We start from the raw sequence: 24,338 nt of genomic DNA on the forward strand, positions 1-24,338 counted from the left end.
CCTCCCATTATATGCACGATAGCGCTGCAACGATTAATCGACTAAGAATATTAATCCAAAATAATTTAATAACTAAATAATCATTTCAATCATTTTTCAAGCAAAGATGTCAAACATTTAGTTACAGATTCATAAATGTAAGAATTTGCTGCATCTCTTTGTCATATGATGGTGAATGGTTGAACAAAAGACATTTGAGGACGTGACTGGAAATTGTGATGAGCATTTTTCACAATTTCTCATATTCTTTCTTAATACACAACCTCAAGTTTTGAGAAAACTCATGCAGTATGGTCCAATCCAAGTCTGACTTGGTTATTTCCTCCCAAGACATTATGAGTTACAGTTTAGACCCATTTTAGTCTCACTTTTTTATGTTTTGAAATTGGGTTCAAACAGAATTCATGTTTAATTGTTTGATTCATTTAGTTAAATGGTTAGAATATTGTAAAATGGCGACACAGAAGATGAAGCAGTATGAACTAATCATATAATTACCATCTCTGTTGTCGATGCACTTGCTCATTATTATCGTCGTATGTTTCCTCCTCTGACTACATCAGTAGTAGAGAATCTTGTGTTTGTGCTTGCTGGAAAGAACAAGACCGAGCTTGCCAGTAGGAGCAGCACCATACATTTCTGTTTGTAATAACAGGGTTCAGCTCTGTTTTCTCTGCGGCTAATTACTGTACTTCTGTACATCTGGAGGAAAAAATGAAGGATCAATCTGTGTATAGTTTCCGCAGACAGCCAGATACACACACACACACAAACTCATATACAGATGGCTGCAGATCAAACTATCTGCTGATCCTGTCTTCAATCTATGAGATGACTTCATGACTTGAAAATAAATGAAAGGGGAAAAAAAAAACAATGTTCGAGCAGTCTCCTGCTGCTACTAGCTCGTAGACACACAGATGGTTTCAGATTAATCTATTTGCTGAATTCCACAGTGGAAAAAAATCATAATTGCATTGTTTCATAAAGAAAAAAAGCGAGACAGGCAGAATGGGGGATTTATAGCAGCAGATTGTTATCTACCTCTGACTCAGAAGGAGATGTAAAAAGCTGTCAGAGTTCTTAAATGTGTTTGATGCGATACCAATCGCTTCTTTTGTTTATATATATACACTAATTACATGACTTTCTTAAATCAGCTGACAGATTTTTAACATTTAATTTAGTGCGCTGAATGAAACAGAAGCTCAAACATACTCTTCTGTAGGTACACAGTAACAGAGGCTTATTTAAACGTTAGTGCGTGTCTCTGTCTTTGGTCCAGTAGGTGCAATGTCCTCCTACTCCCATTTCCAATCTGGGAGAGTCATCTGCTTTAATGGGCTATCTGGCAAATGAAGAGTCCTGTGCACTGTAAATCTGAGGCTGCTCTTAATGGCAGCAGATTAAAACAGTTATGTCCTATGGAGTGTGCACTGACAAATTTCTTTAATGAACATTTTCTTTATGGCTAGTATTATTTCAGCATGTATAAGCACAGCTATGAGGAAGTGAAGCCTGACTACCTCCATAATTCCTCTCAGGACTGTCGTATAACGAATTCTTGCGAAAGTTGGACAAGGTCACAAAGCTCCAATCTTAGTGTATAGGAATTCCTCATAAAATATTTATATTCTTGTGCTGTATGCTATTCCCTCTCTATTCAGTGGCCTTTATATATTTATAGACATGATAATATCACACAGCTTGTTGTGGTTATGTTCCTGTCCACATGTTTTTTTCTTAATTGAATTTCTCATTAAGCTTTTAAACAAATTAGCGCAAGTCTGGATGATGACGACAGTTTAAACAGTTAGTTGATTAATATTTTATTCAATTGACTAGAAATGAATTGGCAAATTGTTTAATAATATATTTTGTAACACTAAATGTCTTTGGGTTTGGACCTTTGAGTAGATAAGTACGATATCTCCCATATCCCCCTTTATCTGGGCCGAGACCGATCCAAGATTTGCGGAAAACAGTTTAATAGTTTTCGTGTACCACCAACAAACAGACACGGGCAAAAACATAACCTCCTTGGTGGAGGTAATAATCCCCAGTTGCATCCCTAGATCAGACTGATCATCATCAGCTTTCAGAACCTTTGTGCAGTAAATATCTCTTCTCACATCAGGTATGAGAGTGATGGCTGGGGCCCGCCCATGCCCGTGCAGACCTATCTTCACCAGGGCATGGAGGATGAGCTGGAGGAAGAGGAGGAGAGGGTTCCCACCCCTCCCATCCGAGGGGTTGCCTCTTCCCCAGCTGCTGTGTCCTTTGGACAGCAGTCCACAGCCACCCTTACCCCTTCTCCCCGGGATGAGATGCAGCCCATGCTCCAGGCCCATTTGGATGAACTGACCAGAGCATACCAAATGGACATGGCGAAACAAACATGGTAAACAACAAAGCTAGTTTTTAATAGTCTTTATTGTAGTAATATGAAATGCAGTCACACTACGAAACAGAAAAACATATTTTAATATGCAATTATCTATTTTCCATTTATCCATGAAGATATATTTTCATATAATATATGCCTGTTGTCATTTTAAAATGCTTACTGTACACTCTGTTCTGCAGGATTTACTTTGGTCCTGCAGTATTCTCCATGTCAACTGTGTGTGCAGTGGAGATAAACCCATTAATCATTTCATTTTAATGGGCCCATGCTACCACTTAGGCGACTACTATATTTTGCTCACTCTAAGAGACACAGTTTCTTACCCACGGTTGTTTACTCCCCCTACACCCATACGGCACATTCCATTGTTGTTGTGCTCATGCAAGTCAGATGAAGGCCATGCTTCATCCTGTCGGCAACGCGGAGAGAACGAGAGACTGGCATTCATTCATAATAGTGAAGTGGGGGGTAGACAGGGAAGCCTTGTCAGGAAGGAGATGTCATGTTACCCAGTAATGACTATGTTGGTTAGAGAGCATCTCTGACAACACCAGAGGGCCAGTAATTACAACCAATTCCCACTGCAAAACGCGTCAAAGACATTGCACTCCTCAAACAAACGCGGCTGTCAGTGGAGCGGGCTGCCACTGAGGTGACAGCCATGTGTCGACAGGCCTGGAGAGAGCGTGCCTTTGTACCATCCACAGCAGCAATTAGTGGGTCATTGTGTTAGCATGCAAGCAGCACCGTGGAATTAGTGGGATTGTCCAAATTTATTCAGCACTTCCATATGAAAGAGGTCGCTAGATTTAGCTCTATACTTCCACATGCATCCCTATTTTTTCAACATCTTGTGGTGTAGAAACTACTGAATATTCCCTTTATTTTGTTATATATTCATCATTCCTGCACATTCCTTCATATAAATGTTTTTTTCCAGTACAATAACCTATATGTGTAGTATGTGTTTGTATAGTAAGATGTTTTTCTCTTCCCAGGCACATGCAGGTAGGCTCACTTCCTCCCCAGGCTCCTGCTCCTCCAGTGGGCTACGTGTCGAGCACAATGGTTTCTGACCTGGAGACGGACCTGCCTGATGAGGATGAGGAGGAGGAGGAAGAGGAGGAGGATGAAGGCTACGGAGCCAGGCATCCCCGTGGTATTGAGCACACACCAGGGTCTAGCATGGACAACCTGGACAGCTCTTTAACAGGTAATGGGTGCTTCTTTCTACATATTTGTACCATACTGTAACTAATTCTTATTCATTTTGTACAGTAAATGTGTGTATATTTGTACTGTTAAATTGTATCCTTAATTTAGACACTGATTAATCGATGTTACACAAATCAAAATTACTACGTTCTAATGAGTCTGAATGGGCAAACATTCACTTCCCACTGTCGTTGTCTTACAGTAAATGGATTGTTGTTCATGACATGTTCTTAATCAGTCTGCCATGCGTACATTTTTATGTGAACATGCTTACTGAGTGTCCCTTAATCAAGTTTTTTAAGCACTTTTGGCAGACTCTGGGGAATTATAATTATCATTTCCAAAAAGAGATAAGAAAGTCCATGAATTTTAAACAGGATAGTGAGAGGGAAATTAAGAGGAGGGAGAGGCATGGTGAGCAGGGGAGAGTGTCTGTGATTTAACTCGCACACAGCACCGGAGCCAGCGCCGCCCATATCTTCCCTCGGAGATTTGAAATAAATTTCACGTGCAGCATATTCCATTCCAGACCAGAGGCACCATTTCCATTTTTACAACTCACTGAAAACTTTTACAGCCGTCTGTCAGGGGGACATATGAAGGGCATGACATTGCAGCGGCAGAGCTTGGTTCTGGACTGCTGCTCTCATACTGACCAGACCACAATTTCCATCTGTAAACTAGAGGGTAAAACTGGAGGGATATTTATTGAAAAATATGTTGCATTCGGCTATAATGCACTATAAAGACAAGCCGTGATGCAAAATGTCGGTGACTTGCTGCATCTATCAGCAGGATCCCCACACCTTAAATATCATATTAGGATAAGGACTTCTCAATTAATTTCCAGGCCCAGTTCCCTCAAATTCAAGGACACAACATGGTGCAGATGGAAATTAATTACTTTTACAACACTAAGAATTTTTATAGTGACAACTCACAGGATTTACAGAGGCCCACAGACAGCAATTACAAAGACAGAGACTTGGATGTGCGAACACTTTTCAATTCTGCTCTTTTACAGCGGTCTGTTAACAAAACACAGAAGAACAATTTCTATTCTTGCACATACTATATAATTCAAGCACTTTCAATGACTCAGCTATATTTAGGTTTATCTGAAATGGCCATGTTGTTTTTTTCCCTGGAACATCATAATCAATCTTGCTGCAGGACCATCATTTTGAGTTATGAAAAACCAACAAAGTCTACATTTGGAGCAAGCCATGGTGGCTGAGTGGGTTAAGTGCAGGACTCTCACCCAGGAGACTGGGATTCGTATCACGTTGGGAACATTGTAATTCCGTTTACTTATTATTTCTAATTTTTTTTCTGTTTCCTGTCAGGGTTTGGTTCGGTGTAGACAACAAAGCTACTTGGTTAGGTTTAGGAAAAGACGGTTGGTGTTAAAATAGACCTTCCGACAACGTTAAATACCTGTTAGAGAGGGTAACTTTGGGTGCATATTTTTCCAGTCTTTTTCCTGAGTCACAAAGCTATGACCTAACAAAACCGTGATTGGTCAGTTGTAATGATGGTCCCGGAGCAACATTAATTATGTTGTTCCTGAACAACATGGCAATATCAGTTTGTGCATATGTTTATCCCTATTTTCAAAATCTTCCAGGGCCCACTCTCAAGTTGGCCAATGAGGTCTGAATACTCAAAAATTAGATCCATATCATGAAATTTATGGTTGGAAAGAAACAACAGAAAATGTCCTGCGTCTGAAGGTAGAGGAGCTGAGCCAGCTGAGAGAGGAAGCATGAGAATAAGATGGTTGACAGTGCTACTGGTTGGTCTCCCCTGTCAGTGGCAGCCCTAAAGAGTAGTTTTCCATGGGATGATGGAACAGTGGTTTTGGTAACGCTGACACATGCTACTGCTGATGTATTTGGAGGAATATAAAGCAGCGACTTGGCCCTAATCTACTGCATCTCTCCTCCACTGTATTACTCTGAAGACAGCACTATTTCTTCTTATCTCTCTGCAAGTCTGCCTCGCACCCCATCGTTTGACAACACAGACACGGTCCCAGCTCCGGGGTTAGCTGGAGGGAGAGAGGGAGGATATGGGAAGCCGCTGAGATTTATCGTGGCCACCATTTTGCGGCTATACAAATAGGGGAGGGTAGGAGTGAGATTCCTGTCAGGCCTCGCTTGATAGATTTGTCATTGTTTTAATAATATGGAAATAGGTCTGTTTTCATAATGTTGCACCAAAGGCCAGTAAATCAAACATTTTTCACTGATGCCCCAGGAAAAAAAGCTTCTCCTCGGGGACAATTTTTCACCAGCAGATTGTCTGCACCGGCTTTACAATGTGTTATTCTACACTCTGAGATAATACCACACATTTTTTAGGAGATAAATGTAAATCCCGATGTTGTGGTGGGTATTGAAGAGCCATGTCTCGCTTGAGCCAGAGAGATGAAGCGACACATAGGTATTACCTGGCTTTGTGTGTAGGCGGTATAGGTCGTGTGAAGCTGAGATGTGGTTGCAGTCAGGCTGTTACGCCTACAATGAGCTGAATGCTGGGCTGTTCTGGGCGATTACTCTCCCATAAAGCCTTGCCAGGTTTGTGAGGAGCAGGGTCACGTCTCCTGACGGCAGGTAGAGACGCCTGCTCGTCAGGGGGAATGATTTTCCTGCTTAACGACATGCAGATTAGGGTTTCCGTCAGTATAAATCAGTTTTAGTGGCAGGAGGGACCTGGGCTGGGTTTTACTGCCCCCCAACCATCTCCCGTTTACTGGCCTTGCTCTATCAGTGCGTGGAGCACGGGAGGTGTCAGTCAGTGGATTTTAGAGTACATGGTTTGGCCCATTGCTTTGGTTCAAGACGTGATAAAATGACAGAGCCGTAGAGCAAACTCTGGTCTGGAGCTTCAGAGAAAAAAAAATCCCACATTTCTAGGACAAAAGGAAAACTAGATTGAATTTTTATCAAATTATGTTACAATGATCACAGTTTGATTGGACTGCTATTTCTGAGAATAGAAGTGCTCCAGAGGTTCAGGAGTAGAAAGTGGCAGTTAGTGCAACTGAAAAGTCATTCTGTGATGTGATTTGCTGAGGCAGTGTTCCTTCGCTGAGCCGGAGGAGTTGGAAGCTTCAGTGCTTTGGCTGGCACTGCCTATACTTCAATATCTGCTCTATTCTTTGTGGGAGGATTGGACCCAGCGGAATTGCTGTCTTTCTTTCTTAGAGAAAAAACTCTCAGAAACGGAATTTCAAAGAAAATAGCTCGGCAAGATGGAGGGCTCGAGGTAGTTACTGCCTTGGATTTCAGTTAGCGCTGTAAAAATGGGTTGTGTAAGGGCTTCTCTACCTTATGCAAGCTTATATTTTATAGAAGTTTCCATTAATCGGAGAGAATTTCACTGCAACAGGAGTGAAAAGCTGGTGCAACTTTAGCTGTCGAAAGTGCAATTCCCTCAAGTCACATCCAGTGACAGAGTTACCACCTCTTTGAGACAGATGGTTCAAGATGAAGAGACTCACAGATGGGGAAGTTGGAAAACTCTTTGAATGGGCCTTCCTAGTGTATCTGGATAAATAAACCAGAATTACCAAGTTTATGTATAATTTTAAATGTGTAGTGCAAAAGGAAGTGCCATCTGAGAGCCCAAACTCTTATTACTCCAGCCAATATATATGTGAACTGTTCATTTGAATCTCAGAACCGTCCTGGCCAGCATTATGCTGACCTTTTAATAAATCCTGCTGCTAACTTTTTGTCCCCATTGCACCCTCTACAACCTTTCCCCTCACATCTCCCCAGTTTTCTGTTCCGCCAGTCTGTTCAATCACATCACTCTTGTGTTCTGTGTGCGGGAGGGATAGAGTGTGTGTGAGCAGAGCACTTGGGCTGGTGCCACTTGAGCAAAGTCTGCCAAACCAGTCCCACTGAAAGCTGTCACATTAGCCGACTGTTCTCTGTGTTTTTGCTTGCCAAAGTGGCATATTTTTATTGGCACACTGATACTTTTTATATTTAAAGTGCTGGCCTGGCTTTTTATGTGAAGAGAGGAAAAAAAAATCAAAAAATCAAAGCATGAAGAAATACTTCCAGGAACACATATATTTAAGATATAAGTCACAAGTACTGTGTTGTGTAAACATATTTCCTATGTGTACCTCATATCTTTTAATCATCTTTAGATTAACATATTTGTGTGAATACATGAGTAGAGAAAGTACTACAGTAGCTGTCAGATTTTGTTTTAAAATTCTCCCTCCTTCTTAAAAACTACAGCACAGTTTAGACATAGTGGTGGCTGTGCATTTCTAAACAGGAATAAAAAAAACCTGTGCGCACCACCAGGTGTTTGATTCAATACATTGTTTTGTGAGATGCTTCATCTGTGTCACCTGAGGCAGTCTTGTAGCTAACTCTGCTCAGCACAGGTGCGCTCATTGTTCCCTATCAAAAGACGAAGAAAATCAGTTGTCGCCAGTCCTGCTGTTCCACTGCGTACATTCTGGTGTGTGCTTGTGTGCACCTGTGAGTGTGCAGTATATGTTGTGCGTGTGTTTGTACTAGATGAAAGAGGACAGGCCAGAACAGAATGACTACACAAAAGCGCTCACCTTCAAGAACAGAAATGCCCTGCAGCGAATACGAAATCATTTTAGTGTAGGATGATAATGTTACCTCTTTTTTATAAGATCATTCAATACATTCATCCGTCTGAATGTAAAATCACAGCACATATGTTCAAAATGTCAGATCATATGTCCATAAAGGTCATGGGCACTCAGATGAAAAGTATGAGCATGATAGGTTGAATCTGAGTGGTTTAAAATAAAAAAATAAAAACCTATTCACACTCACACACACACATTTGCTGAAAACTGTGTGTTCCTCAGGGTCCATGGTGAATGGGTGGGGCTCAGCCTCGGAGGATGACCGTAATTTCTCCAGCCATAGGTCCAGTTATGGCAGTTCATCTGATGGCTCCATCTTTACCCACTGCAGCTTTGCCCAGGCCCTGGTGGCTGCGGCAGACAAGGCAGGCTATCGCCTGGAGGGCACTAGCCTCAGCAAGAGAGGTTGGTGTGTGGAGACCAGCTCCCCACTGCCTGACTGGAGCTTCTACCAGTGGCAGATGACTTTTCCTTTCTGCTCTAATTCTTCCTCTTGTCGTCCATTGGCTGATGTTTTCCTCCATAATAGTTGGCTTGGGATTTTCTCTCTGCTGTGCCCAGGTTGTGCATGGCACCTGTTGTACATGGCTGGACTGCGGATGTCTCCCTATTCTTAATTTTAACTCTGCTCCTCTATAACTCATCCGGCTTTGCAACCTGACTTTTATGGTTTCAATGAGTAATAATTGGGTGATATTTTATACTTGCAAACTTTTACAGGCCTGAATGCTTTTTCTTCTAATGAACTCCTTTGTTTTCTACCAGGTTTTGGCATTTGATTGATAACCTCTACCTTTCCTGATGACAGAATCAGCTCCACTGTCTAGGCATTGGCTCCCTCATGTCTTTATTAACCAGCTGGCCCGTGGTCCTGTTTCCCTCTTGCAGGTAAAGGCTTGTCCCACAGGCCCCGGCCCAGCAGTCCATTCTCAACAGATGGCAGCACAGTCGGCACACACAGCTTGGGCCACCAGAGGGCCACCAGGCCCACACGCAAACCCCGAAGCCAGGGCACAGCACCCCACCGGAGAGATGCTGGTGCAGACGGTGAGGCAGCGACTGAAAACACATTTTAAATAGTTGACTCAGAAAGTTTCTCAAACATCTGTTGTTGTTTTATGAACAAGAAGGAGTAATATATTGGATGGAAATGTGTCTAGACATGATTGGAGTCAAAACTACATTTCATAAGTCTTTTATGGCTTCGGTTGATTCATTCTGTGGTTTTCCCCTTTGGCACAGACCTACCTCCTCCACCTGAGCCTCCTCCCTGTCAGGGGCAGGGTCGTATCCAGGGGGCCCGCAGCGTGAGCAGCATGGTACCCCCTACAGACAGGAAGGCGTCATCTCTGGAGCGCCCGCCAATGTCAGGAGCCCTGTCTGGGCCGGAGGATATGAAGAGCTCCATCGACAGACAGGCACGCACTACTTTGGAACATCATCGCCAGGCTCAAGACAGGCTGGGCTCCGTGGACCGAGCTGATGATGGGCGCAGGGGACACAAAACAGGTGCGGCAGAAATAAGACTGAAGTCTGGAGCCATGAAAACATACTTCAAACATACTTCAAAAGGTTTTGAAGCACTGTATGTTTTCATAAACTTGAGTATTGGACAGATGGAAATTTTGGAGGATGAAAAGTCAGCGGATGATCAAACTCATTCAGATTCAGTCTTTGGCAGTCCATCTAGTGGTTCTTGGGTCGATTTAATCTGTACCAAATGTTGAACTGAAAGATCACAGACTGACGACTGAAATCTCCGCCACTACAGTCAGGCTGCCAGCATGTTAACAAAAAGTTCAGGGAAACAAATCACATATCTTTTTGGGTAGTGGCGTCCTATTTATTTCTGAAAATGAAGGGCTGTTATGTGTAATATAAACCAGTTCTGCACTATTTTCCATCCAAACAAAATCCTGTCTTATTTTGCTTATTTTCAACCATTGCGAAGGAAATAAAACACTCTAAACAAGTGGAACTGTTCCGGTTAATGACTAAAGTGTAACTAAAGAGATAATTCATCGATTATAGCAAGAAAACAACAAGCACCCAGGAGCTCCTGCTGCGCCTTGGCAATTGGGTTTTTTCCTCAAAGTTCTGGTGGTGAAGTTAGCTTCCATGCTGCGTTGAGACTGGGCTCCCATGAACAGATTGCACTGTCTGCCACTTGCTCTGGTTTCCAGAATGCCCCCCTCAGCCCTCCCTCAGCTTCCTCGGTGCCCCTGTAACTGTTGCCAATATGGGCCTGCTCCGCTCCAAGTGAGGCAGGAGGCCCGAGCAGCTGAAATGCACTCTAATCGCTTCAGCTTTCTCTTCTCACACAAACAGCAGCCGCTCTACACCCCATCTGTGTGCGTCAGCGTTCATGTCTATGTGAGCGTGCCTGCGTGTGTGTCTGTGACCATTAGAGATCTCCATGCTGTGCGCCCTGCCCTCTTTGTGCCAGGACTATCTCAGACAGTTAATCTGAGACTGTGAGACAAAGACAGGTGCCACAATCAGCATCTTTACAAAAAAACCCCAAAGGTGAATTCCCATATGTGTCAGAGTGCTGACTGATTCACAGTAGAATCCACTGAGGTCGGGGCAGGCTCTATTACAGTCATTAGCCGAGCGGTGGGGAGCAGTTTGATGAGATTTCACGCAATGACGGAGACTGCTGAGGGTCAATGTTATGCTGCCCTGCAGCAGGGGGTGCCACAGCAGCCAGTGGTCCCTCTGTTATTGTATTTACCCCCTCACAAGGCTGGTCGATGGTAGGCCATGTGTGAGGCTGAGAGTCCTCTCTGTGGCACGCCCTGGCATAGCCTGTTGGCACCGCCACTCTGCAGATGTCAGGAGGAGGGGGATGTTGCAAAGTGCTCTTTGTTTCCATGCATCAGATGTTAGATGTGTTTCACTGCAACAATAAAAGTCATGCGTTATGTCTACAAACTTAAAGGATGCCTTTCGACCTCTCTTTGTGTTCTCAGAGGAGGGGTGCCTGCCATACAATAAACCATCGTTCCCCTCCCCTGGTGCCCACAGCTCATCTGGCACAGCCTCCTCCAAGGGCTCAACAGGGCCACGCAAGACTGAGGGTCCACGACAGCCACAACAGTGGACCACCTCAGAGCACGCTGAATTCCTGGGGACCAATGGACAGTACTCGGGAGAGTTATGTGAGTCATTAACTGTTTGTTGATGAAGGTTCTCAGTCGTCCAGGTCATGGTAATTCTGAGTGCCGTATCGCAGGCAACTGGACTTGTTTCAGTTTCTTGAAGACGTTTCACCTCTCATCCAAGAGGCTTCTTCAGCTCTAACTCACTGGAGAGCTGGCAGGCTTTTAAACTCTGCGTGGGTGTGACCTTACAGAGTCGTTAAGGACACGTGTGAGCTCTGAGTTCCAGTGTCGCTATCATTAACTGTTAACCACTTCTTGGCAAACAGCAGCTTATCCATCCACTCAGTACCTTTGCACAGCACTGGTTTCCTCACAACTTCACTGTGACAGCAAGACTCTGAGAGGCTGCACCTGGCTGTTGATTACAGCACACAGTTCCCCGTAAAACCACAGCCGAACCAGTTAATTAGTGAGCTTTTGAGATGTTTTGCATACTTTTTTTTTTTTACTTCAGAGACAGTTAGCTGTTTTCCCTGTTTTACACATGAATGTTTGCTCCACTGTTCCTCATCACATTCTGTATAAATGCTTCACACGCTGAAACAAAGAACTAAAACGATGTCTGTAAAAAGGGTGAGGCAGCAGGACGGGACACACGCTGTTACACATTCTGTTGTGTTACATGTCACAGCTCTTTTGCTTGCAGAATGCCAGTACGCTATTTAAAATCACATACATGGGAGCCAGCATTATTCGGTTCAATATTAAAAAGCAAAGCCAGCATAATGACAGCAGGGTCTTCTTCACGGCAGTTTAGCGATTTATCTGTGTTAAAGCTTGATACTGTATCTTTGTTTAGCTGTATGTTCATCCAGTAAATCTTCCCCTGCAGTTAAATGTCTTGTATGTGTCTATTATGCTAAGCTGAGCTAATGTTAAAGTATTTCTTTAAATAAACATGTCCTCAATGTTGACACTTTGATTTCTTGCTCCCCACAGAGTGATCTGCCTGGGATGTGAACTGGAGTAAACCCGGTCTGCCCTCGAAAGAAACGACGCCCTCCAAGTCGGGGCAACGAACTTTGTCCTTATCTGTGTTCTCAGAGCGGAGGAGTGCACTACGGAGAAAAGCGGTGTCACAGAACTGTAAATGCGATGTATAGACACAGACATACTGTACATCTCACTATGTTTTCGTCCTCGAGAAAATATTTTCCACCTCCTACCTTACTGTAATTTTCTTTTTGTTAGAAAAAGGCAAGTAAAAAAAAAAATGAAAACATCTATATGAGAACAAATTTTCTGGTAACTGTCCTTGGGGGGAAAAGGGAATTTTGTTTCCTGTAAATATATTCTTTGACTTGTTGTTGCATTGCTATGCAAGCCTAATTCAGTTCGAGCTTTTTATTTCCATATACAGGAACAGTTGGTTTTATCTGGTTATTTGTATTATATGTGAATTGAGTGGCTGTTGTGCCATAAAATAATTGTTTTATAATCCATTGTTTGTTAATAGTTACCATTAATTATTATCATTATTATTAATTATTGTTTTTGCACTGCAACTTTTGGTGATAAGCACAAAAACATAGCTCCTGCTGACATGAAGAACCGGAAGAATATGTGAAGAGGAGTTTCTGTACTGTAAAGTAAAGAGAAGAAAATTATATACTAGTGTACAGAGAGATATTAAAGAGTAAGGCTTTGCTCACAGACGGCAACAAATAAGGCACCCGTTTCTATAGTTGAGACTAATTGGGTGGCAGACACACAAGGTTCCCGAGGGTCTGAAGGGCAGATATGAGGCTGGAGGACACGGAGGATACTGTATTACTGTAGTTGATTATTTAATTCCTAATTAACTGCCCTGAAACAAAAGTCTGATATCATAAACATTTAGTGCTCCATGTTGTTTGGCAACTCCAGGCATTGTTTCGCTTTCACAAACAGACTGAGGGAGTTTGTTTTTTTATTTTTATACAAGGGTCTCCAAGCATTTCAACTTTTGTTTTTTTTATATAATTTACTGCCTAAATAATTTTACTACACTGAGTTTACGCTCCTCGTTCAGTATAATAGCACACTAACCATAAAACAGTCAAAAGGGAGGGAGGTGGGGGTCGGTAAAATCTGTCCGCATGCTGTAGTTCAGTCAAAGCACTTACAGAGGCAGATTTATGATCCCTCTATCGCCTTAATAGGTAAACACACATCACAAACAAAGGAGGATCTCTTGATCACTCCCGTACCTACCTTAAATATCCGTGGAGCAACATAATTTGTTTACATCGTTTATGTTTTAGATTTTATGTCTTTAGTTCCATCCAGTTTAATATTGTTTGCTTTTTAGAGCACTTACTGTTTAATGTTTGTTATATTACCTGTGGTACAGTATCATCCACGAACACATTGGCCTGCTCGGTCCAGCTGCTAAAATTAGGTCATCTATTAAAGCAGTTGTTGCTCTAAAGGTCGGCGCCTCAGTTACCAACACACTATGATCAGCGCAGTCTTGAGAGGAAATAGAGTGTGTGTATGATTTACAATGTAGCTTTGAGTCACTGTTTGGGAGTGATACTGGAGAGAGGCCTTGTATATTAACTAGCAGGTCCCACTGCCTTCATGTCTACAAGCCACAGTGTGGAGCAGAACACTTTCTATCTGCCTGACCGCCACAAAACACACTTATCATCCGCAGCTTTCGACTTCTCAGCCTCTGAATCTTGATTTGTTTTATTTTTTTTTTTTTTTTTTGTCTTTTCAGACAAGGTTTTTTATTGGTTGTCCTGGTTTTTAAATGAAAAGCTTGTTTCTTTGTATGCCTTTTATGGACTCCAAAACGCTGCTTACAACAATGTTTTCGATATTAATGTTCAGGATTTTTGTGGTTCAATGACTGTTTGTTTTGTCTTTTTTTGTACTGCTAATGTTGAATAAAAAAAGGGGGGGTGGAAACTTAAAAGGCCGTCAGATGCTGTTGTACTGTTGTCGTCATGCCATCGTCATTTTATATCATCCACCCAGTGGCCAGTGTTCTGGAAATGAGGTGCAAAGAGTATCTCAGGTTATTTTACATTCTGGTGGTGTTTATGTATGTGTATATATGTGTATATATCCATACGCATCTCCACTTGATTATGCCATTCCATTTCCATTGACAAAAATATCCCTCTCATGTCCGATTCTGTCGTCCCCTCTTTTTCTTTTTCTGCGGTGGATTTTTGATTCTGAGTAAAAATGTGCTGGTTCATCCACCTTAAGACAAGATGTCAGTAAAAGAACATACCAAATTAAGATTGATATTTCTAATGTCTAATGCGTTCTCGTGTCTCTTTAATACTCATTGTTTTCTTTTAAAATCACAGTGTCGTTTTGTATTTATTAAAATGATAATAAAAAGTATATTGTGAAATATGCATAAAGATTTGTGGAATATAAAACGTGTTTTTTGTTCCTTGTAAAGTTTGCTGTCAGAGGCGAGCAGCGAGGCCGTAAGGAGACGATAGGCACGCTGCGCTCACAGCGCGGTGACGGGGCCGGGTCGGTGGTCGTCTGAGTCACTCTTTGTCCTGCATGTTCACCGCACTGCTCCTCTCATGTCGAAACTAAAGAAACTCAAAACCTTTTTTTGAACACAAGGAGCAAGAAACGCTCACAATTTGCTTGTCAAGACAATAGAGAAAACGTCTTTTTGGAAGGATGAAAGTACTTTGGCTTTCCCTCTTTTCGTTCATTTTCTCAATATTGTTGATTCTTTGTAGCCTATCTGTGTGTTGCCTTTTTGCTATAAAAGAGGATTAAAAATGACAAAAAGAGAAAGTTGTTGGGTGAAGTCTTTCTGTACAGTACGGGGGTGAGGTGACGCCCCGATCCAATGCCATTTCTACAGTAAATTACATTCTGCTTTTCTTTTTTTATTTTCTGTAAACCACCTTCTGTATTCACTTGCATGTCCTTGTCCAAGAAGAGAGTGGATCAAGAAAATAAACTTTTACAGTCTCATTCCCATGTCCTGTAAGATAAATCCATGTTCTTTTATTTCCTTTTACCTGGATCAATATCAAATAAAATATTTTTGAAAAATGCAAATGCCTAAAGTTTGTCTTTGATAGAAAAGACTGATGCACAGGGCTTCATTATGTTGCCACTTCAACATGAAAAACACAAATTTGCCTGTTTCTCCAAAAAGTGACCCCTCTGATATCTTAATAGTGTTTGACTCAGCAACAACTCGTGTGTAGTTATTTTGTGCGTGTGTGTGCGTGCTTACGTGCACTCCAGATATGCAGCCTCCTGTGTGTGTTTTTTGGAAGAGCTCCTGACTCAGCTGTGCTTTTTATGTCAAACCAATCCCTACCTTGATCCTTCTAGAGGAGCGGCTTCAAACACAAATCCAAATCTCCTAAATCACTGAGACAGGCTGCTTCGCTTTCAAGCTCTGTTAGAAAGAAATGATGCAAAACTGGATCTATAAAAACTTAGAACGGCTTCTGTATCAGCATTACGTGCAAATATAACTTAACAAGAATCAGCGTGTTCTTTGTCTCTCCATCAAACACTTTACATATTCCTTATAGAATCAGTCTTTCCATATGAACCAGACATACATGAGCTGCTGTGATTCTTTGATTTCCAGGCAAGCAGTGACTCGTCTGCTGCTGCTTTGCTGTTGCATTGTCTGTTGAGTACACTGGTGGAGTATTTGGGTTTGTTTCGGTCTGCGATTTGGTACCTGAGCCCCATCGTTTGGAAGTGTTTGCAGCATGATCTGAGCTGATGGATCCTCGCTGCTGCACAGCCCCTGAAATCATCCACTCTAAATGGCCTAATGGGAGAGTGGCAGAGAGTCGTAGTGACCTCAACCTTACTGGCGAGCTGTTCGACTGTGGGATCTGGACCTGGTGATGGAAGCTCTGCAGCAGGAGCCATTTCAGCTCCTTGAAATGTTTTAGCTACTATTGGGTTTCTCACGAGGTTTGTTTTCTTGTTGGACAAAGAAGTGGGAGAACCACATACAAATTCATTGCACAGGAGCTGCCGCTTCATGTGACATGATGGAGGCCGGCTCCAGTGTGTAGTTTGTATTCCATGTGCAGACTTGCCAACCATCCCGGGAGACTCACGTTTTAATCACCCTCTCCCGGTTTCCTCCCTGGGTCACAGTTCTCCTGTATTCCTCCCAAATTTTAACAAATTTTCACACCTTTTTCCCATTTTGGTTCTCACAACCTGTTTCTGGCACTGTGCAGCGTGTAGTCTGCTGTACTGTTGCACCTCCTCAGTAAGTGAGAGACAGACACACTGCAGACTGATAAACCAAAGATAGTCTGTAAGCTAGGTGCGTTTCTGAGTGATTTTCTGCCTCTCTTTAAATAACTTGGCTTGTGCTGGGGCTCTATTCTGGTTGTTAACCATTGTGCTATGATGTTGTTTTATGTTTGTGCTCCATACCACAATGTGTGGTGGAGAGTGAATAAAAAGAAATCTGAAAATCTAGAGAAGGGAAAGAAATCTTCAGATTTCCTGTAAAGAAAACTTCACATTTTTTTAAAAACATTTTTATGGAAAGTTTTAAAAGAACGGGGCATGTATTCGGTAAAATCAGCAGAATCATTTGTTCTGTTGTACCAGCGTCAGTCACCATCAAGAAAATGTAAAAGGAAACAAGATATTGTATTCTTTCCCTGGGCGCAATTTTGGGAAATTTCACTGATCTGATGGTGCAGACTTTACCATTCGACAAGGTAAACGTCTGCGGAGGGCCTGTAATATCTACATATATGGACATAAAATGAAAACACTATCATCCATAATCAATTATGTTTATAAATTAAATCACATCCTGCAGGTGATTAAATAATCATCTTCTTCATCATCCCTCCCCCTCTCACATGTCAATCGGGAGCACCTGAGTTGATTTCCTGTAGATGAGGCTTCTTTCTGGAAGTTTCACCTCAACTTGATGCAAGATGCTATTAAGACTCTCCAAAACAAGCAAATAAAAATACTTTAAAAAACTATTGTCTGGAAAATCAAATGTTTACTATCATCCACTTCCAACATACAGTAGATATTGTGGATTCACTCAGAGTTTGGTGAGGAGCGAACGCCTGGAGTAAAGGTACATTTTGTTGTCTTGTTATTCGCTGGTTTAATGAGAAAACACCAGTTTATTAGGATCTGTGATTATTGTGCTGGGTTATGTGTATTTGTTGGGCCGTTTGCAGTCAGGTGACTGTTAGAGGTGTCAGGTGAAAATGCATAAGTGACTCAGGGATGCAGTGTGTTTATGTTCTCCTGCTATAGATTTTTTGTACCCTCTATAGACAGAGTTTACTGTGTTCTGGGTGAAATGTTGCCTACATTAAGTCTAGATACGGGAAAAGTATGTAACATCATGACATCTGGCATACTTTCCATCATCATGATACCGGGAATACCTTGTGGTTCATCACAGAAAAGTTTTGGAGACAAAATATCTCATTGCTTTTGTTGTTGTTCCTGCGTGCTGGTATTATAACAAGCTGTGTGCATGTGTTTTCAGCTTATCTTTGAATGTTTGTTCCTGGAAGTGTTCAGTAGCTGAGCCTCGTGTGGCGATGGTGACAACTATACTCAGTCTGCTGTGTGGTACTTCTGCAAGAGGAGTCGATCTGCTCTGTTTCCTGCAGTCGGTATCTCAGTGTGGAAAATGAAGAAATGTGAGTCTTTTAACAGAGTCTCCATGTCCGCTGCCTTCAGGTCCTCTGGGGTCAGTCCTCTTACATGAAGTGAGATAAACAGTATGAGGTGGGATGATAGAATTATGATCATAGCTTCTTTTGAAAACACGGGTGTTTTTTTTAAAGTCCCAGATTTGACATTTGACATTCGACACGTCACTATCAGGAGCTGTGAAACTGGATGTGCGATTTAATTTCTGGTGGCAATTAACTTGGTGTCATTTCTCTCCATGATGAGGGCTCAAGATTTTAAAGGTTACCCCTTCATTTTAAATCTATTAAACAAGAGAACCGGTTGGCGCTAATGAATAATGATGTGTGTTAAGGTGACCAATTAAGCACAGTTCAGCCATCTTAGTCAGTTCATCATAAATCTTTCTGTTTGTTGGCTCTTGTATTAAACCCACATCCTCCCTCAGCTCTTGGCTCTCCTCCTCCATCTGAAAACATGTTTATTCTAAAAAAAACAGCCAACTTCTCTCTAACTCTATTTTTGAACCAATGCATTTGGGGCATATTTTGGTGACATAAACGAGCTTATTTACATACTTGTTTATTTGTTGGTTAATCTATCAGAGCGTTTGAACTGATGGTGCAGTGGGAGAGTAAACAGGGTATTTTTTTTGTTTTTAATAGCTTCCTGTTCATCTTTGTTAACCAGCTTATTTTGTTTTGTTTACTTTAGTGTCAGGTTTACCCAGGTTTTCAAATTCACCCAAAAATAATAGTTTAGTCATTATCTACTCACCCCCATGTGGATGGAGAGTTGGGCGTAGTTTTGGGGAAGAAATTTTAATTTTAATAAAGTGAAAGATATTTTTTGTTATTGTCTCTTTGTTTTCATGACCTCATAAACAAACTGACCTTAAAGGGCAACACAATTTCATACTTCAGTAGTGGAACAAATAAATATTTCTAAAAGCTACACAGTGCCCCTTTAAAACATTACAAACAACCTCTCTCTTCAAGTCTCTTGAAACCCAGATTTGAGAATTTGATTGAGAAGACATTATCTTTATCGTTTTTTAAGTTGAAATTGCTACCTTAGCTGGTGAGCTAAAACCATTAGCGTGCACCAGCTTGACCGACTGAGGGCATAAAATGATCAATTAGATCAATTTTGTATCTGTGGGCTTTTGGAGACTTGGCAGGGCGACCTGTTTTTTTATGTTTGTTTTTTTTTTTTTTTTTTTTACATTTTAAAACAAGTCTGCATCTTCTTTTTTTAATGAACCTTTCCTTTAATTTAAATTGGATTCATCTAAATTCAGATACATGGTTGTACAGTGGTGATCTATGCACATGTCCACATGTTAAAGCCCTGTTTCTAAATCAATCATAATGTCAAGAAACTGTGTTTCTCTGGAAGGAAAATCGCTGTTAACAGCTGTTTCTCTGAATCCCGACATCCCAATTATGAAAGAATTCCTTTCACCACATTTGGGAAACCACATTTATGCAAAACTCAGAAGGGAGAACCTTTTTTTTCTGTTGGGGCCATTAAAGCATAAAATTTGAACCAACCGCACACGAGTGAAACAATAACTCATTTTCCTGATATTCCTTCGGAATGCTTGGGAGGTTTTTGCATTCATATTTATAGAAAAGGTTCAGCGATCTATCCTGACCCTTTAAACAAACCCATCGGCGCAGACGAGGCAGGAGCTGCTCCCATTTCACACCTCTTCCTCTGCCTGTGCCTGGGGGGCAGGACGAGTAATGACTGCTCCGCTCCTTGCCAACAAAGCAACTTTCCCGCTCCGCTCCCATCTTTTATTTCCAACTGTTTACCGGTGTGCACTCATCCACCTCTTCCTCATTTCCCACCTCCAACCGGAATGTGCAGCAAATATGCAGTTTGCCGGTGATGTACCTGTTTGTCTGTGCGCTCCCAGAAGCCCCTGCTTTGGTGCAGCTGTGTGATTGTTGCATCAGACGGTGGTGGAGGTGGTCTGTGGAGAGAGCGAGAGCTGGTTAGCAAGGCAGAGGGAAATAAGCTTTGCTCAGCAAATACATACTGCAGTAGGATACAAGTTATCAGGGTGTGTGTGTGTGTGTGTGTGTGTGCATGTGTGTGCTTTGATGTCTGTAGCAGTGTGTTTGCGCTGGGAGAGAGGAGCTGCTGTGTGTGTGTGTGTGTGTGTGTGTGTGTGTGCTGCATATATCTGTGTGTGGTGATGAAAGGAAGCATCTACTGCTCGTGCTGCAGGGTTTTTTTCCTCCTCCTGCTTCTCCTCCCTTTTGTTTCTGGACTGGTGACAATGAGTGGAGGTGAGAGGGCAGCAGTACCAATGCAACACCATTCATCACACATGTCAAACAGCCAGACCAGCTGCTGGGGACAAGCGGCAGAAATTAGCATTTCATCCCTCTCTCTCTCTCTCTCTCTCTCCTGCTCGCTCAGCCTTTATCTCTTTAGATGTTTCCGTCATAGCTCCACATTTGATAAATGACTGTGGAAGACACATAATTTTCCAGCTGTTTGGATGAAAACGCGGCGTTATTGACCAACACTTTGCATATATCGAGCTGTGTGTCACAGGACAGACAGGTCCGGCTGGTTGCATGTGGTTCCTCCTTCATAAGGCCACCATCCCTCTGCTTAATGAGCGTGGGGGAATGAAACTGACCACTTCAGGTCAGTGTTGAGGATAGTATATTTTGCCATGCCAAGGTGGACAGTCTTATTGTAATGTTTATAGTCAGACATTTATTTTTCTTGATAAACTGATGGCGACAGGTGACTTCTTCAGATATCTTGTTTTGAAACCCACAGGAATTCATTTAACTGATATAAAACAAAGAGGAAAAGTAAATCCTCACAATGAAGAAATCCAAACATACAAGTATTGAGCATTTCTGCGTTACAACTGAATAATACTAAATTATTAATCGATCGTCAGAATAACTGCTGATTTATCTTCTGTTGTTGTGATTGTTTCCACTAATCTTTACTCAGCATGTACAGACGTGTGTTCCACATCCTGCATTGTTGCAATATCGATATCGAGGTATTTGGTAAAAAATACAAATCAAGATACTCGAGTTTGTTGCCCAATCCTCACATTTATGACTTGTCTGTCAAAATATTGAGATAAACATTGTGTATCACATAATCTACATATTTGAAATATATTTTAAGGCCAGTCAACAGACTTTTTACATGGACAGCGTATCGGCTCGTGTTTTACTTTGCTGATGAAGGTTCTCCAGGTCATGGTAATCCTAAGTGCTGCATCGTAGGCAACTGGACCTTCACCTCTCATCCAAGAGGCGTCCTCAGTTCTGAACTGAAGAATCCTGTCCTCACTTTTGACCTTTTGTAACGACAGTGATTGTGTGTTGGGTTCTGAGTGCTGCCAAAACGCAGGTGACCTATAACTTAATGCTGTGCCCCGACGCACCCTGTGTACACGCTGGCCGAGGACTTGAAGAGTGTGAGTCATGTCCATCATATCATACATGAGCTTGTGACTGATGCATCCACTGTTCTTATCAGCATACCGGATGTTATAATGATCTTTACGACTGCTGCTTTTCACATATTACGTGATTAATTAACTTTGAACCCGCTGTTCAGTGTTTGATTTGGCCTCTTCAGAGCTTTGTCACTTGTTTTTGTTGCTTTTATAACTCGCAGAGTGCTAATTACGACACCTCTCTGATAGCTGACCAGTGCCGCTAATTAGTAATCAACCTAATGGGAACTTTGTGGACGTGTTTGTTATTATGTTGTGATTTCTTTTTCGCACTTTTTCTGAGTTTACATCATTTTGCATTTTCCATAGATTGATAGATGGATGTGTTGTGGGAGTGGGCGTTATATTTCACCTTGCAGTCTTTTTCAAAGCGACTATTCATGCAAGCTGAGAGCAGAGATGTTCCTGAAAGCAAGAGAGATTTTATTCCAGAGAAAGGAAAACTGTGCTGGCAGAAATAAACAGTAATTGATTGTCATGTGTTGTAATGGCTCGAGGCAAGGTAAAAGCTGCTGAAAAGAAACCACTGAACGCATGATTTTACTTTGCAGACCAGAATCGTTAGTGCGGATGTGTTTGTGTGTTAGCCCCACACATTGCCACCGGATGTTTTAATCTTAAGTACACTTGTCATACACTGAGCACAGAGCTGTAGGTGCATCGTGTTCCTGTGGGCTTTAAACATGCCACTGGCTGCTGGTGGGATGGCTTGATGAACAATCTCTTAATCAAAGCTTAATTGTTTAGCATGATCCTGAGTGACCTGGGTAATGGAACCCCCCCTTGATTAATGATGTGTGTTAACGAACACAGTGGGAGACACCCAAAAACCTTGTCTGACTCTCGTTAATTAAAGGCTGGGTCCAACAATTACGCGGTATAATGTCGTGGAAATACAAAGAGAAAGCCTTCAAATGTTTGTCTTGTAGCTTTGTGACAGCGCCGCAGAGCTAATGATTATTTTCATTGTCAATTAATCTGTTGATTGTTTTCTTGGTTAACTGATTACATTTTTGGTCCATCAAATGTTGATCAAAGCTCAAGATGACGCACTCAAATGTCTTGTTTTGTCCATAATCCAAAGATATTCAGTTTATTGTCAGAGAGACGGAAAGAAACCAGAAAATATTCACATTTAAGAAGCTGTAATCAGAGAATTTTGACTTTTTTCTCTTAATATTACTCAAACTGATTAGTCATTTAATAAATGAGTTCGTGATTAACTTAATAGGTGACATCTAATCAATTAACTGTTCTGTTTTGTTCACATCATCTTCAGTCAAATGTCGGTGAGGTGTTTGGATGATCTGTAAATCACCAGAAACGATTTTCTTGTATAGTCAAAATAGAGTGTGTGGTGCAAAGAGATAAATTCAGGAATGTTTTCTCTGTGAGCCTAAATCACACGTGTCCCTCTTCATGTCCTTCAAATCTCGTCCACGGAAAAGCAGCATTAATAAACCCACGCTCTGCCTTCTGCTAGAAAACCACACCGGAGAAAAAAGAAGCAGCTTTGCCAAGGCCAGCTTTTGTCTCTTCTTGTATGAAGTGAGGTGGAAATATGCAAAACCATCCTTTTCTGCCATTCACACGCACAAGGATAAAGACTGAGATACATATTTTTCTAGCCAAACTTTTATGGAAGCTCGCTCATGTTTTTCACACAGCGGCTCTTCAACACGAGCGATGGGCAGAGCTGAGCGGAGAGAAGTCTTCGCCAAGGACTCGCACTGAGAATCTGCCCTCTCCTTTTGAATGTTACAAGGCTGTGGCTGTTTTCAATGGCACCGACACATAATAAACTCATTCTTTCAAAACGGCTGAATTAATCCACATCCAACACACATTATTTAATAGATAGATAGCTATTCGTTCCATGTGGCAGGGGTTGTTCGCTGTGTGCTTTTTGTATAACATTTCACGCCCTTTTTTTTCCTGCTGCAACATTTAAAACATTTGCGCGCTGATGAAGAGGAAACCTTGGTCTTTTCCTCTTCAAAATGCCTCTTCATCTGCTGCATGTTCCTATGAGGCGACGTGTCCAGTGTTGAGCACAATGGCTGACCTCCAGGCCCGAATGTCACCACTCTTTGAGGCATAATCACCCCGAGATGGGCAAGGTCACAGGACACACACCGCCTAACCACTTATCTCCTCCAGCTAAGGCCACACAGGAGGCTGAAGAGGGGCTCGAGAGAAGGAGGTAGGAAGAGGGGGTAGGGACAAAGGAGAAGATTATGTTAAAGGAACATTTCATAGTATTTGGTTTTATTCCTTTGTTTTATTACATTTTAAAACAAGTCCCCGTGAACTGCCGTGTTTTTGGAGAGTGCAGAAGTCATTTCTGGACTACGAAACTTCAGCAACTTTCCACCGACATGTGGGCGAGTAGATAATGACTGCATTTTCATTCTTGGTCAAATTGTACCTTTAAATGTCAACTTTGCTCGATTATTTTAAAAATGTCTGTCTCGTTCATAGGTTGCACAACTTAGTCTGTCTGTCTTATCTGTCGTGGATGTGCAGGTCCTTGATGAGACTTAAGACTTACCTGGCAACCTTCTCAAAATCCCTCCTCGACTCCTTTTTCCACTCATTACTTCGGTCACGGACAATAGCAGATGGTGCAGCTGCCGGTTTAATTGTCTTTATTACCGAGGCATCTGCTTTCTGCTTTTTTAATCCAGAACACCGCGGCATCATGCAGGCAGTTTGTGAAATAAACATGAACTAAAAAACCCCTCTTTCTCTGTCGTGTTG

The 24,338-nt window shown here is 41.9% G+C and overlaps 1 protein-coding gene across 11 annotated transcripts in view; it reads left to right on the top strand.

Moving 5' to 3' along the window:
- robo2 (roundabout, axon guidance receptor, homolog 2) overlaps window positions 1-15,379 on the top strand; it is a 311,369-nt gene extending 295,990 nt beyond the window's left edge. For 8 of the 11 annotated variants that reach the window (XM_084351853.1, XM_084351850.1, XM_084351855.1 and 5 more), the window contains 7 exons: window positions 2,138-2,401; window positions 3,406-3,620; window positions 8,496-8,678; window positions 9,162-9,320; window positions 9,516-9,782; window positions 11,246-11,434; window positions 12,377-15,379. In XM_084351853.1, the coding sequence (XP_084207979.1) occupies window positions 2,138-2,401; window positions 3,406-3,620; window positions 8,496-8,678; window positions 9,162-9,320; window positions 9,516-9,782; window positions 11,246-11,434; window positions 12,377-12,378 (1,279 nt within the window). In that variant the 3' untranslated portion in view covers window positions 12,379-15,379. The remainder of the gene's footprint in view (window positions 1-2,137; window positions 2,402-3,405; window positions 3,621-8,495; window positions 8,679-9,161; window positions 9,321-9,515; window positions 9,783-11,245; window positions 11,435-12,376) is intronic. The other 3 variants (XM_084351860.1, XM_084351852.1, XM_084351851.1) reach the window with 2 other exon arrangements.
- The last annotated feature ends 8,959 nt before the right edge of the window (window positions 15,380-24,338 follow it).

This window comes from Pagrus pagrus (genome assembly GCF_965226575.1).
Source record: "Pagrus pagrus genome assembly, chromosome: 4".
Classification (NCBI taxonomy): Eukaryota; Metazoa; Chordata; class Actinopteri; order Spariformes; family Sparidae; genus Pagrus; species Pagrus pagrus.